At 43.0% G+C, this 13,235-nt stretch overlaps 1 protein-coding gene across 1 annotated transcript in view; it reads left to right on the forward strand.

The window, feature by feature from the left end:
* Positions 1–13,235, forward strand: part of LOC144827949 (uncharacterized) — a 253,438-nt gene that overhangs the window by 114,551 nt on the left and 125,652 nt on the right. The window contains 3 exon segments of the mRNA XM_078686112.1: positions 1,381–1,641; positions 1,810–2,005; positions 2,007–2,580. Coding sequence (XP_078542238.1) covers positions 1,381–1,641; positions 1,810–2,005; positions 2,007–2,580 — 1,031 coding nt within the window.

A 13,235-nucleotide genomic window follows, 5' to 3' on the forward strand; every position in this document is an offset into this window, starting at 1 on the left:
TGGTACAATAGTGGAATGAACATTTAAAATTGTTCAAGACAATAATAACGATGATCTGAGACCTTAGGAGATGTCCCTACTTTACAAACGGAAATGTCATAAATTAAAACCTAACCTGCTTGTAAATGTAAACCTTTTGTATCTGTAAACTGTGTTTGTATCTGTAAACTATGTATGCTTGGTGGATGGGATACACAGCAGAACCATAACTAATTTGGTGTATATGTAAAATGAGTATGCACAGGTCAATCCCCTGATAATTGATTGACTAGTTTATTCATTGTTTTCTCATGCTAATCCTGATTAATTAATATGGGCCCACTTATAAGGAATAGGGTCGCGAGGAGTGTAAATGTTTTAAAGCTATATACAGTTTGTAGTTTAATCTTTTAAAATTCAGATTTAGCCTATGGAATAATGCTGGATTCATTTTTAAATGCAATTGTGATTTAAGCTGTTGCTTGCAAGAAAATGATAACACTGTTTGTAATGAATTAGATCTTTGAAACTTAAAAAAAATAAAAGGTGAAACAAGCCATGAGGACTCACAGCCCAATCATATGAAGGGTACTCTCACCCCTTCACTCCAGTGTCCTATTCTCACTTGCCCCATCACACCCGTTGCCTCCCATGCATATACATGAAAATGACGATAAACAACTTGGACAAACTAGGCTGAAACAATGACCATGGATTTTTTTAGAAAAGCCACCATTTGCGACTTCCATGTATGAAATAGTTAAGGTCATTGGAATTGGGTTTACTAAATTATGTGGCAAGAAAATGCAAAACATACAGCATAATGCAGCACATTCTCTTATTGTATAGGTTCACTATTTCGTTATTTTTAAATACTAACACGGTCAGGGCATAGTTTCAACTTACTTAGTACTAGTTTAACACCCAAATACAGCAATAAGTAACTGAAAGGTGATCAGTCAGCCTTTGTGAAGTGCCTTCTGCTGCACAGCAGCAAGCTCTGCTGCATTGTTATTTAAACTTTTTACCTGTTTGAGCTAGAAAAAAATGTCTTTCTGCAAACTATGCAGAATATGATGGATAATGTGGCAATGTTGTGCATAAGTAAACACCAGACCCCTTTTAACCACACATTTACAATTGATGTTCTTCTCTTTCAGAGCCGGAAAGGTTGCTGATGAACAGACGTGCTGTACGATATGATGCGCTAACACTGCAGCACATCATCCACAGCAACAGAAATAAAAAAAGAATCGTACCACAGCAAGTAGTGTGAGGAAACACTTGAAGAACAAATCTGTAAACACATCAGGTCTGTTGTGGGAAAATCTAATGCCAGTTAACCTTTACCCCCAGCTTGAATGAGTAGAAATAATCTCTAAATACTTTTACCAGTGTGAGAACAATCACTGATGATGGCTTTGTTATATCAAAACAGCTATACTGGGGCGAAAACTCATATGGATTGCATGGAGAGTTTCACTCAAAGTTCAAATATATTGAAGCACCAAAGGATCCAGCCCCTGAAGAGGCAGTACCAGTGTAGAGAGTGTGAGAAAAGCTTCACTCGTAAGTCATCCTTATTAACTCATCAAAGAATCCACACTGGTGAGCGACTGTACCAGTGTACGGGCTGTGGTAAACGCTTCACTCGAAAGTCTGGTCTGAACAATCATCAAACAATCCATACTGGGGAGAAACCGTACCAGTGCACAGAGTGCGATAAAACCTTTCCTCAAAAGTCAAATCTGAGAAAGCATCAAAGAGTTCATACGGGGGAGAATCCATACCACTGCACAGAGTACCAGAAAACCTTCAGTCATCAAAAAGCTTTTTTAGTTCATCAAAGGGTCCATTCTGGGGAGAAACCATACCAATGTGAAATGTGTGAGAAGAGCTTTAGTCAATCGTCACACCTTTCCCAGCATCGTAGAATCCATCCTGGAGAAAAACCATACAAATGTACAAAGTGTGAAAAAAGCTTCAGTCAGAGGGGTCATCTGTATTGTCATCAGAGGATCCATACTGTGTCAGTGTCCAGAGTGCCAGAAAAACTTCTCTTTACTGTCATCTCTGGTACTGCATTTCAAAGTCCATACTGGGGAGAAACCGTACCAATGTACTGAGTGTGACAAAAGCTTCATTGATAAATCAGGTTTATTGCGTCATGGGAAAAATCATGATAGGGTGAAATCACAGAAGTGTACTAAGTTTGATAAAAGATGCAGTCTACTCCCGCATCTCCAAACACAGCAGAAGATTCATACCAGGTAGAAACCACACCAATGTACAGAGTGTCAGAAAAGCTTCATTCAAAATAGTGAACTCAACGCGCGTCAGATGATCCATATTAGGAAGAAACCTTATCAGTGTTCAGTGTGTGAGAAATTCTTTCTTCGAAGGTATCATTTGGTTCGTCATCAGAGTCAAGTCTCAATTCTTGATAGGCATCAGAGTATCCACACTGGGGAGAAACTACACCAGTGTAGTGGGTGCAAGAAAAGATTCAGGTGATCCTCACTTGAGTACAGACACCTGATTATCCATACCGAAGAAAAACCACACTACTGTACAGATTGGAAGAAAAGCTTCACTAGGACAGCTTTATTAAAACATTGATGCATCTATACTTCTGGAATCGCCCTGTTTAATATTTTGGAAGGGCTTATGCAGCTGCCAGCTCTGAGAAACGGTCAGAAGATGTGGTTTGGGCCAATTCACAGTTTAAAAAGACCAGCTGCAACTTCCAATTAGCCTAAGAGTTTATTAATACAGAATATGAACACAACATGGAACTACTCAAGAAACTGCCCTATAGCCATAAGGAGATTTCCCTATCAACGTACAAGACATGTATTCCTTTGAGGAAGCTGCCGTTATGATATTGATGTATTTACAAAGACTACCTCGACATAGAAATATGTAAATCCTTTTTTGTGGGTGGTCTGAGGAGGCTTAGATGGGAACTCCTGAACCCAGACTGGCATAACCAGTTCACTTCCAACTCAGTTTTATGACCATATTTTAATGAAGTTACAAAGGAGACCTTGATATCTGCAAATGAAAAGAAGCTTGAAATTAGAGGCAATCATTTAAGGTGGTATACTCATATTGATTTGTGAGAGTGGTGCAAGGAACACCAAACAGATTATAAGATAGATGATGGGTGGCTCCATTTAAACTTTAAGAAAAAGCTCTAACATTCCTGTTTCAATGTATTATTTTGATATTTTTTCACATTTGTTAGCGAATGAAATAAACTATTTCAGAATTTGTGTGTTTGATTCATGCTTGTATGTGTAGTTTTGTGTATTGTTTTTGGGTTCAAATCCTCGAAATTGCTTAGGCCGGGGTCCTTGAATTCCAATAATGATTCAGTGGGAGTCAGTGCATTCAAATACTAATTGAGTGGGGCGTTCACATGATTTGAGTAAAAATGAAGTAAGGTCCAGAGAGGTCAAAAAGTTAAGAACTACTGCTCTATACAGATAATTTAAGCAAAACATAAGTTGCTCGATTGCTATTTATCTTATCATTCTCTCTTGAAAATAACATGACTTGGAGTAATTTCTGGGTGATTACCTAATGTAGCTTACAAATGCTCACTGTTCGATCTGACTTGCCGGAGCCTGACACTAAACAATTCCAGATCAGTGTTCCTTAACTCTAGTATGTAAGACCCGAGATATGTTTGGCAAGTTGTTGACTAGAGTAAAGTGTCAAACTAAAATGTTGCTCTCAGTCTGACTTAGGCAACCAAGTGGGGAAAAACATAATCCAGTTCTGCATGGCCAGCCTGGAATACAACTATCAAGTAGTTTTGACCATCCTATATTGTAGTTCTCAGTGTCAACAAGTTTACTCAGTGGTGCTGATAGTGGAGCCACTCATCATTACTGAAAATCCTCCAACTCCGTGCAAGATTCATTCAAATTCTACTAATGAGAACACCACGTAACAAATATTTTTCAATATTCAACCTATGTAATTTCAGCTTATTTCAATCCTGTGCCTTAAATCGGTGCTTACCAAACCTTTGCATACACCAGCCCCATTTTCTGAGCGAAAAACTTTCACGACACACCTAGCTTTGGTGGACATGTGGCAGACAATTTTTAATATAACCAAAGCATAGTGTGGAAGCGCAGTGTCTTTTACAGACAGCACATTTTCCATTGAAATGGCTACTAAATTTGCATTGACATACAGTTTTACTGCTAGAACTAAATTGCACACAAATGATGTGTGGAAATCGTGTTTCAGTGAATAGTTGTCATTTGTGCATCACCAGTGAAGTGTCTTTTGTTTTTGTTTGTGTTTTTGTTCCTATTAAAATCTTTGTTTCCATCACACTTCAGAAGTACAGAAAAATGTGCTTCTTGTTTGTTTTCCTAACTGCTGAACGAGTATAGTTAATTTCCAGGTATAAACATGTTGTTATGTGTTACAGAAATGACATCCTACAACTTCCCTTTCACACTCTGTGGCCAAGCAAAATTGTCACTTAATTCACTTTAACTGACTGCAAAGTTAGACAGGTTTGTAAACTCCAATCCCAACGTAAAACAATTAGCAGTTTTTCAGAAGACAGCCTGGCATTTGACATCTGTCTTTAAAGCGCAGAAAATGTGACAAGTACAGAACTTAAAGGCATCTTTATTTATTGCTTTGACTGTGACCCACCAATATCAGCTGGCGACCCTCAGTTTGATAAATGCTGCTTTAAAAGATAGTGTGCTTAATTGTTGTATTTGAATGAACTGAGAAACGAAAACTGAGAAATGTCAATAGACGAAACCAAATCACGGAAAACCAAGTTTAGGTCAAGCCAATTTTAAGGAAGTACAAATACATTGAAAATTAAAGGAAACATTTCAGAAGAAAGATCATTTTAAGGAAAAATCAAAAATGACATTAAACTTGGCTGGAGTTTAGCAGTAGTGAGGGAGGGCTTATGTTTAAGGGTGATAACAAGTTTTTAGGGGTCAGGAATGGGGTATAAGTGGAGGCTGAGAGTTTTTTTTTGAGTTCAGCAATGGGTGGAGTTTAGCTGTGCTCAGGGTTTGCCAGGGATCAGGCATGGGTGGGGTTTAGTGGTAGTGAGGGTTTTTTTGAGTTTACGGATGAGTGGAGTTTAGGGGTGGGGATGAATTTTTAGTGATCAGGGATGAGTGGAATGGAGGCTTGCTGAGGGGTTAGGGTTATGAATGAGCTGAGATTGGCTGATGATGGTTTTTAATGTTTATGTTATGTTATGTTATGTTACCTCAATTTGCATAGCGCAACAGCTGCCCCAGCCAAGGGGCGTCCCGGCGCTGACAGCAAAAACAGCTAATACAGGGAGCAGGCGTAATCTAATCTGGACAGTATAGATGTCTGGATGATGGTCTAGCGAGTAGGTGGATCAAAGAAACCCAGTAAGGGTCTACGTTCCTGCAAAAGCCCAAAACAGGTCCCCGCTACCTTTTTGGTTTGGACTTGGTAGCTGAGGGATGAGTCCAGCCATACCCCCAAGTTTTTGACGGCTTGCTTGGGAGGGGGGCGCTACCTAGGCTTTCAGGCCACCAGCGTTCACTCCATAAATCATGGTCCTTCCTTCCCCACCAATAGCACCTCAGATTTACTAGCATTCAGCTGGAGGCAATTGGCGGTCATCCACTAAGCGACCACCGCCAGGTTGCCCCGAAATTTCAGGGCATCCCTCTTGATGCTGTTAGAGAGTGTTACCACCAGCTGAGTATCGTTGGCGTAGGAGACCATGGTCAGTCCCCTATTTCTGGCCACCGCCGCCAGTGGTTGGACGTAGAGATTGAATAAAAGGGGATTGAGGGAAGAGCCCTGAGGGACGCCCTGTTTTATGGAGTGTGATCCCGATGAAAAAGGGGGACTGTGACCATAAATGACCTTTCGCTAAGAAACGAGGTGAGCCACTTCAAGGCCAAGCCTACAATCCCCGCCTCCTCCAGGTGTTGTAACAGAATGGCATGGGACACTGTGATCCAACAGGATCAGCGCCGACGTATGCCCAGCATCTAAGGCAGACCAAAGAAGCTCTGTCACAGCCAGGAGAGCAGATTCTGTGCTATGGCCAGGTCGAAAACCATTTTGGGAGGGGTCCAGAGTGTTGTTCTTGGTCATAAAGTCTGAAAGCAATGAGTTGAAATGTGCCTCCGTGATCTTAGCTGCCCAGGGAAGTAGGGAAATTGGGCGATAGTTTTCAGGCTTGGCCGGGTCTAACAAAGGTTTTTTGAGTAGGGGTAACACCTTAGCTTGTTTCCACGCCTTGGGTACAGTTGCCGAGGCGAGCGATATATTGATTACCTGCCTCAGGGAGGGCATAATCGCAGGCAGCACCTTTCTGAATTGGTCAGCAGGGGAGCCAGATTTCATTTCCCTGCACAATGCTTGCAGCTGGTCTGTAGAAATGGGTGTGAAAGACTCCAAAGTGTTGGTAGTTTGGTCACACCTGCAGCTTGAGGGGTGATAACTGAGGTTGGGAAGGACCTATAGATGATATCTACTTTCTTAACAAAGAAGGAGGCAAGGTCCTCACACTGCTCATTGGACTGAATTTTCTGCCCCGCATTGGTCTGCTGCGATTTAAGGCTGGAGAGTATAGAAAATACGCTCTTTGCCGGATTTTCGCTTTTCCGGATTTGATCGGCATAGAACGTTGCGCGTGCCAATTGAATGGCCCTATGGTAACTTTTTACTGCCGCTCTGTAGATGTCTTTCGCGGTGGTATTAAAGTCCCTTCTCCATATGCGTTCTAGCCTTTTGTGGTTTTAACACAAATCGGCTAGGTCGCTATTATACCAAGGCTTTGATCTGAGTTTACGATTTAGGGACCATTTCTCAGGGATCAGTCTATCAAGTGGCTGACTAATCCAGTCTGTTAAGGCCCTATATGCCTTGTTGGAATCATTGGACAGGTTAGGGCAGGTGTTAGACAAGCAGGCCTGAAAAGACTCCCAGTTAAGCTTGTGCCAGGAGCGTTTGAGCGAGATTGACTGGTCCTTGCTTTGTGGGGGAATAAACTCCCGGAGAAGCATAGGGACCAGATAGTGGTCGGACCACCCCGTGGAAATGGGGGCACGAATAGTCAGATTGGGTATATTTGAGAAAACTGGATCCACCAGGTGACCGGCTGTATGGATGGGACTTGACACCAGTTGAGCTAGTTGGCAAGCTGCCATATCAGCTATAAAGTTGGAGACATCAGGGTCGTCTAATTTATCAAGGTGAATATTTAAATCCCCAGTACTGTGAAATTGGCGGTGTTAACTGCCAGTACGCTGACCACCTCTACGAGTGCTGCCTTAGCGTCTGCAGCTGGCCCCGGCGGTCTGTAGACCAGGAGCCCGGATATGGTATAATTTGGACTGCATGTAATTTTAAAGAGGCCACATTCACATCCGGGTATAGACTGCCTAATAAAAGTGCAGGGGTAGCCCGATTTATGAATGACCGCGATGCCCCCTCCTCTTGGGCCCTATTGAGGGTGAGGATGCTATAACCAGCAGGAAGCGCCAGACTGGGCTCCGCGGTCATGATATCCGAGAGCCACGTCTCAGTAAGAAAAAGGATATCAGGGGAGGAGTCCTCCAGTAGATCATATATGTCGGCATAATGTTTGGCCAAGGATGGGCTTTTAAGGTTAAAAATCTTGATGGCCTTCTCAGCCCAAGACTGTTGACCTTGAGATGGTAGCGTGGAGGAGGCGCTAAAGCCATAACTCATGCAGCAAAATGGCCCCTCGAAAGTATTCCCACAAAGCAGTCTACAGTTACTCACCCCTTTTCTAAAGGCTAACAGCTCTTGTTTAGTGTAGATCAGCCTGTGTTTAGTGACAGGGGCAGGGTGTCTGGCATCTGGCGATGAACTGGTGCGGACGGGCGCAGACGGGCGCCCACTGCGCGCATCCGCTGCGCTTCCGCGCCATCAGCCCCTTTTCACTGGGCTTGAGCCGGGCTTTCCTGCAGGCTAGACCGTCACCCTGCTAAAGATGGCGGCGGGTACGGCGAGCAGGAAGTGTGTATTTCCAGTCACACCTCCCTCCACTCAATCAGCACTGACTGGCAGCGGTGGACCGGGGAGGGCTGTTAGCAGCTGGCCCCCTAAATCGGAGTCAGAGCAGGTAGGAAGAAACAACAGAGGAGCTGATCTGAGAAATTAGTTTCCTGGTAGAATAATTTTTACTACATTAAAAGCATCACAAAAGTTTCAGTGAAATAGCGTTTCATTAAGTGCAGTTAAAAGTAAGAATCATACAGAGGCACTAGCGCGAATTAAAACCACCCCGCTTCCCACCACTGAGCACACCTTCAGCGTGAGTAGCTGTGAGCTGTAACACAAATTAATGATGGGTACGGCTTATGAGTAGTGAAGGGTTTTAAGTTTCCAGGAATGGGTAGATTTTAGGAGTGTTGAGGGGTTTTGGGGCCGGGGACGGGTTGAGTTTATGGCCACAAAACCTTTAGGCTTCATGTATAGGTGGAGTTTAGATGTAGAAAGGGGTTTTATGCTTCAGGGGTGGGTGGAGTTTAGAGGTAGAGATGTTTAGGGCTCTGGAATGGATGGAGTTTAGCAGTGGTAAGGGATTTTAAGGGTCAGTGATGAATCAGATGGATGGGGTATGTGGGTAGAAAGGATTTCAGGGATCGGGAATGGGTGGAGTTAGAATGTAGTCTTAAGGGTTCAAGAATGAGTGGAGTTGATATGTAGGAAGGGTTTTTAAGGTTCAGGGATGGGTGGAGTTTAGAGGTAGGGAGTTATTTAGGGGTCAGGAACGGTTGGAGTTTAGGTGTGGTGAGAGTTTTTAAGTGCCCAGGGATTGGTGGGTTTTAGGCATAGAAATGGGGTTTTAGGGTTCAGGAATGGGTGGAGTTTAGAAGTATTGAGGGGATACGGGGATATGGGATGGTTGCAGTTTAGAAGTTAAAGGGCTTTTAGGGGTCAAGAATGGGTGGAGGTTAGGCATTGGAAGGAGATGGAGATGGATGGTGCTTAAAGGGTGGGGAAGGGTCAGCAAATTAAAAGCAAGAAGTAACTGTCTGACTATGTAAAAGATATACATCCAAAATAATATCCCTCTGAAGTAAAGCATTGAAATAAAGGAAGTGCACGCAAGGTACCCACATTGTTAAATTGAGGGAGTTTATTCTCCAGGAATGCTATGAGTTTTTCCATCCCCTCTAGGTGCCATAGTTTATTGCCCAGTCTACTGGTCCGATAGCTTGTCAGTTTCCCCCATTTAGCCGTGATCCCTTGTGTATATGCACACAGGGACAGCAACATAGCCCTCCCCTTGTGAGAGCTTGGTGGGTAGATCAGTGCATTAAGGAGTCTCAATTTCGTATAACTAGGGAAGCGTGAAATCTCGGTGTAAAAAATTTCATCAATGTCTTTCAATATGTCGTCCATTATCTTTTCAGTCATTGACTGTGCCAGGCCACTTTCCAGATCCTGCACTGTTACACCAGCATCCATCTCTGGAGTCTGCCTTCCATTTTGCCATCCTGGCTGGGGTATAGTACCAGTTGTATTATTTGAAGCACGGCTTTCTTGTGGGATGTCCTAATAGAAAAGAAATGGGTCCTACGAGTCATGTTGACCATTCTTTCGGGGTATAAAGTTATTCTAGTTCATCTTCCCATTTTCTTTGAGCCATGGATTTGCGAGCAGTTGGTGCTTTGTTCAGTAAGTTGTAGATGTCCAATAGCAGTTGTTAGTCGTCCACTTGAGTGATCAACCACTTCAAAAAATTTGTGAGTTGCATGCTGACCTAGAGCCTAATGTTGGGTTGGATTACCCAGTCTTTAATATAGTTGAATCTCCCAGTCTCCTGGTCTGATATTCCATAGTGAGATTGTATTTATGCAGAGTTCATGAGGGCTATGTGTCCAAAGAGATTCTAAGTTCACTTACAGTTGGCTGCCTGCTAGGGTTGGTACTTTGCGTTTCAGCACTGGTGGAAAATCTGGATTGTAAATGATGGGTGTAAATGGGGAGGGATGAGAGGACATCCCTCTGCAGATGGCAGTTCTGTCCCAAGCCTCCACCGTCACCCTTACCACAGGGGTGTTAGGAAAGGGATTTTCCATATATGGATCCCTGCCACTGTTTGTTCAATAACGCACCAGTGTTTTTCAGTTAGGGGTCTGCTTCATTCAATCATGTATGTCAGCTGTGCAGCGAGGTAGTAGGTGATAAAGTAGTGTATGCCCAGGCCTCCTCCTGCTACTGTCAAGAAGGCCCTCTTCCTGTCTTGCATGGTTTCCTACCCTTCTGTATAAAGGTATCAATCAGCTGTTGCAATTTGCTCATGAGATGTGTGGGCTGCTGGAGAGGTAGTGTCTGCATAACCTATATGAGAGTCATTTTGACTGCTGCCATCCTTCCTGTCATTGAGAGCCCCTGATGTCTATCTAACTCTGTAGATCCGAGTGGGCTGTGGCATTTGGGTCTATGTAATTGCGTTCCACTGTCTTGTTTGACGAGGAGCAGATTTTTAGGCCCTAGTATTGCACCCAATGGCTGCCCCATGGGAATGGGTATAGATGTTCCAGTTGAGTCTCATCTTTGAGCAGGGAAGAGAGATTCAGGATTTGTGATTTCTCGACATATACTTTAAAGCCGGACACCGTATTGAATGCTTCCATGTCCACTAACAGGGTTGGTATGGAGGAGTGTGGCTGGGAGAGAGTCACCATAACATCGTCTGCACAGAGCCCTGGTTTGTTTTCTTGACGCCCATAGTTATGCCAGTGATTTGCAGGTCTATCCTTATCCCTACGGCTAGAGGCTCTATGTAGAAAGCTAAGAGGAGTGGGAAGATGCTATCCCTGCTGCATTCCTCTAGTAACTGCAAAGACCATCAACATTGACTCTCACTCAGACATTGGGTCCGGTGTAGTTACTTCGCCCACGCTTTTGGTAGTGAGGACCTTATTCCAGTTTGTCTAGGGTGGGGTGCGCAAGAACGGCTAATGGACTTGGTCGGACGTTTTTTCTGCGTCGATTGACATAAGGCGTGCCAGGCAAGAAATGCCATGTCCATTACCTGTAACAGTTGTTTTGTATTGTCAGTGCAGCTCGTCTTTGGTATAAACCCTGTTTAATCTGTGTCTATGAAGTTGTGCATGTCATTCAGGTGGCCAGTATGCCTATGAAGTGCTTTGCATTTACATTCAGGAGGGATATGGGTTGGTATGAGGAGCAAAAGGTTGGGTCTTTACCTTGTTTTTGGTTCACTGTTGAATTGAGTTGTATAGGTGAGTGAGAATGGGGGCTAGTTGGACTGGGTCCAATGATTTCTAGAAAGAGGGGTTGAATCCATTAAGCCCTGGAGGTTTACCAGGTTGGAGTTTCGCTATGGTCACAAGCACCTCATCTACATGGATGTCTGCTTCAAAACGTCTTGAATGGGCAGGCTCATAATGTAAGCTTAGATAGGTAGGTAATCGTCTCCTCTATCTGCCTCCTTGGCTGTGCAGAGAGCAGTGTTGAAGCATTCAGATCCATACAGTTCTATAGATGTGGATATTAACCTTTCAGTTTACAGGCAAGAAATTGCTGAGCCTTCTTGCCCCCTGCATAGTACCTATGCTTAGTGCGAATGAGTGCATATTCAGCTTTATCAATTTCTAGAGCTAGAGTTTTGATGCACTTGTGTGTGTCTTCCAAGGCCTACACCTACCCCTCCAATTCTACTTGTTTGTCTCTCCTAGCTGTATTGAGACATGCGTAGATAGCCAATGGAGTCTCTCTGATTTCCCCGTTCAATTCTTCCCACAGGAGTAATATGGGCATATCTGTGGTATTGTTATTATGGAGGTAATGTCGGATCATCTCAAACTTCTTTCAGGGTGGCACCATATGTTAGGAGTCTTGTTGAGTCTCCACAAGTCTGTTATTGGCAATCCTGGGGGTTCTGAAGGAGATCATGGAGAGGGAGTGACCCAATATCGCTGAAACTCCAATTTTAATTTGACTAGTCACAGCTAGAATTTGGGGGGATGTTATGGAAGAAGCCTAGCCTAGTGTATGTCTGCTGCGAGGCTAAGAAGAAAGTGTAATCTCTGGATGTGGAATAGCATGAACGTTAGACCAATTAGGCCATGTCTTTCAGCCTTCTGAAATTGCTCCGCCTTGACCTGTTCTTTGGGCTGATCTGTGTGGCGCTAAATAAAAGATCCTACTGTAAGGAGATCTTTGTCTGTGGTTGATGGCGGATCACTGACATAATATAGAATGACAAAATATAGACTTACCAAAATATAGTCACCAAAATATAGAATGCCAAAATATCGAATTCTTATCTACAAACAGGTAAGTACAAAAATATCGAATCCAAAATATAGTCTGTAAAAAATATAGTCAGTCAAAATATTGAATATTTTTAAATGTCTTAAAAGTAATTTAAAATTAATGAAATAATAAATATAATTAACTAAAACATACTTAAAAATACTCAAATAACCTTAAAATTAAGATATAATTAATTTAAGTTATTAATAAAAAAATGTACAATATTTTACCGTAGGATAGCAGGAGGGTTACATTTAATATTACCACTCCAGTGAGTGCAACAGTAGGGAAAGTGTTGGATAGCGTAGGGGTAAAAAATACTATTCCCACTCCAGTGAGTGCAACAGTAGGGAAAGCTTTGGATAGCGTAGGGGTAAAAATTACTATTCCCAGTCCAGAGAGTGCAACAGTAGGGAAAGCGTTGGATAGCGTAAGGGTAAAAAATACTATTCCCACTCCAGTGAGTGCAACAGTAGGGAAAGCGTTGGATAGCGTAAGGGTAAAAATTACTATTCCCACTCCAGAGAGTGCAAAAGTAGGGAAAGCGTTGGATAGCGGGAGGGTAAAAATTACTATTCCAACTCCAGGGCGTGCAACAGTAGGGAAAGCGTTGGATAGCGTAGGGGTAAAAATTACTATTCCCACTCCAGAGAGTGCAACAGTAGGGAAAGCGTTGGATAGCGGGAGTGTGAAAATGACTATTCCCACTCCAGATAGTGCAACAGTAGGGAAAGCTTTGGATAGCGTAGGGGTAAAAATTACTATTCCCACTCCAGAGAGTGCAACAGTAGGGGAATTGTTGGATAGCGTAGGGGTAAAAAATACTATTCCCACTCCAGAGAGTGCAACAGTAGGGAAAGCGTTGGATAGCGGGAGGGTGAAAATTACTATTCCCACTCCAGTGAGTTTAACAGTAGGGAAAGTAATGATTTAATATATTATTAAAA

This window comes from Lissotriton helveticus, chromosome 4_1 (genome assembly GCF_964261635.1).
Source record: "Lissotriton helveticus chromosome 4_1, aLisHel1.1, whole genome shotgun sequence".
NCBI lineage: Eukaryota > Metazoa > Chordata > Amphibia > Caudata > Salamandridae > Lissotriton > Lissotriton helveticus.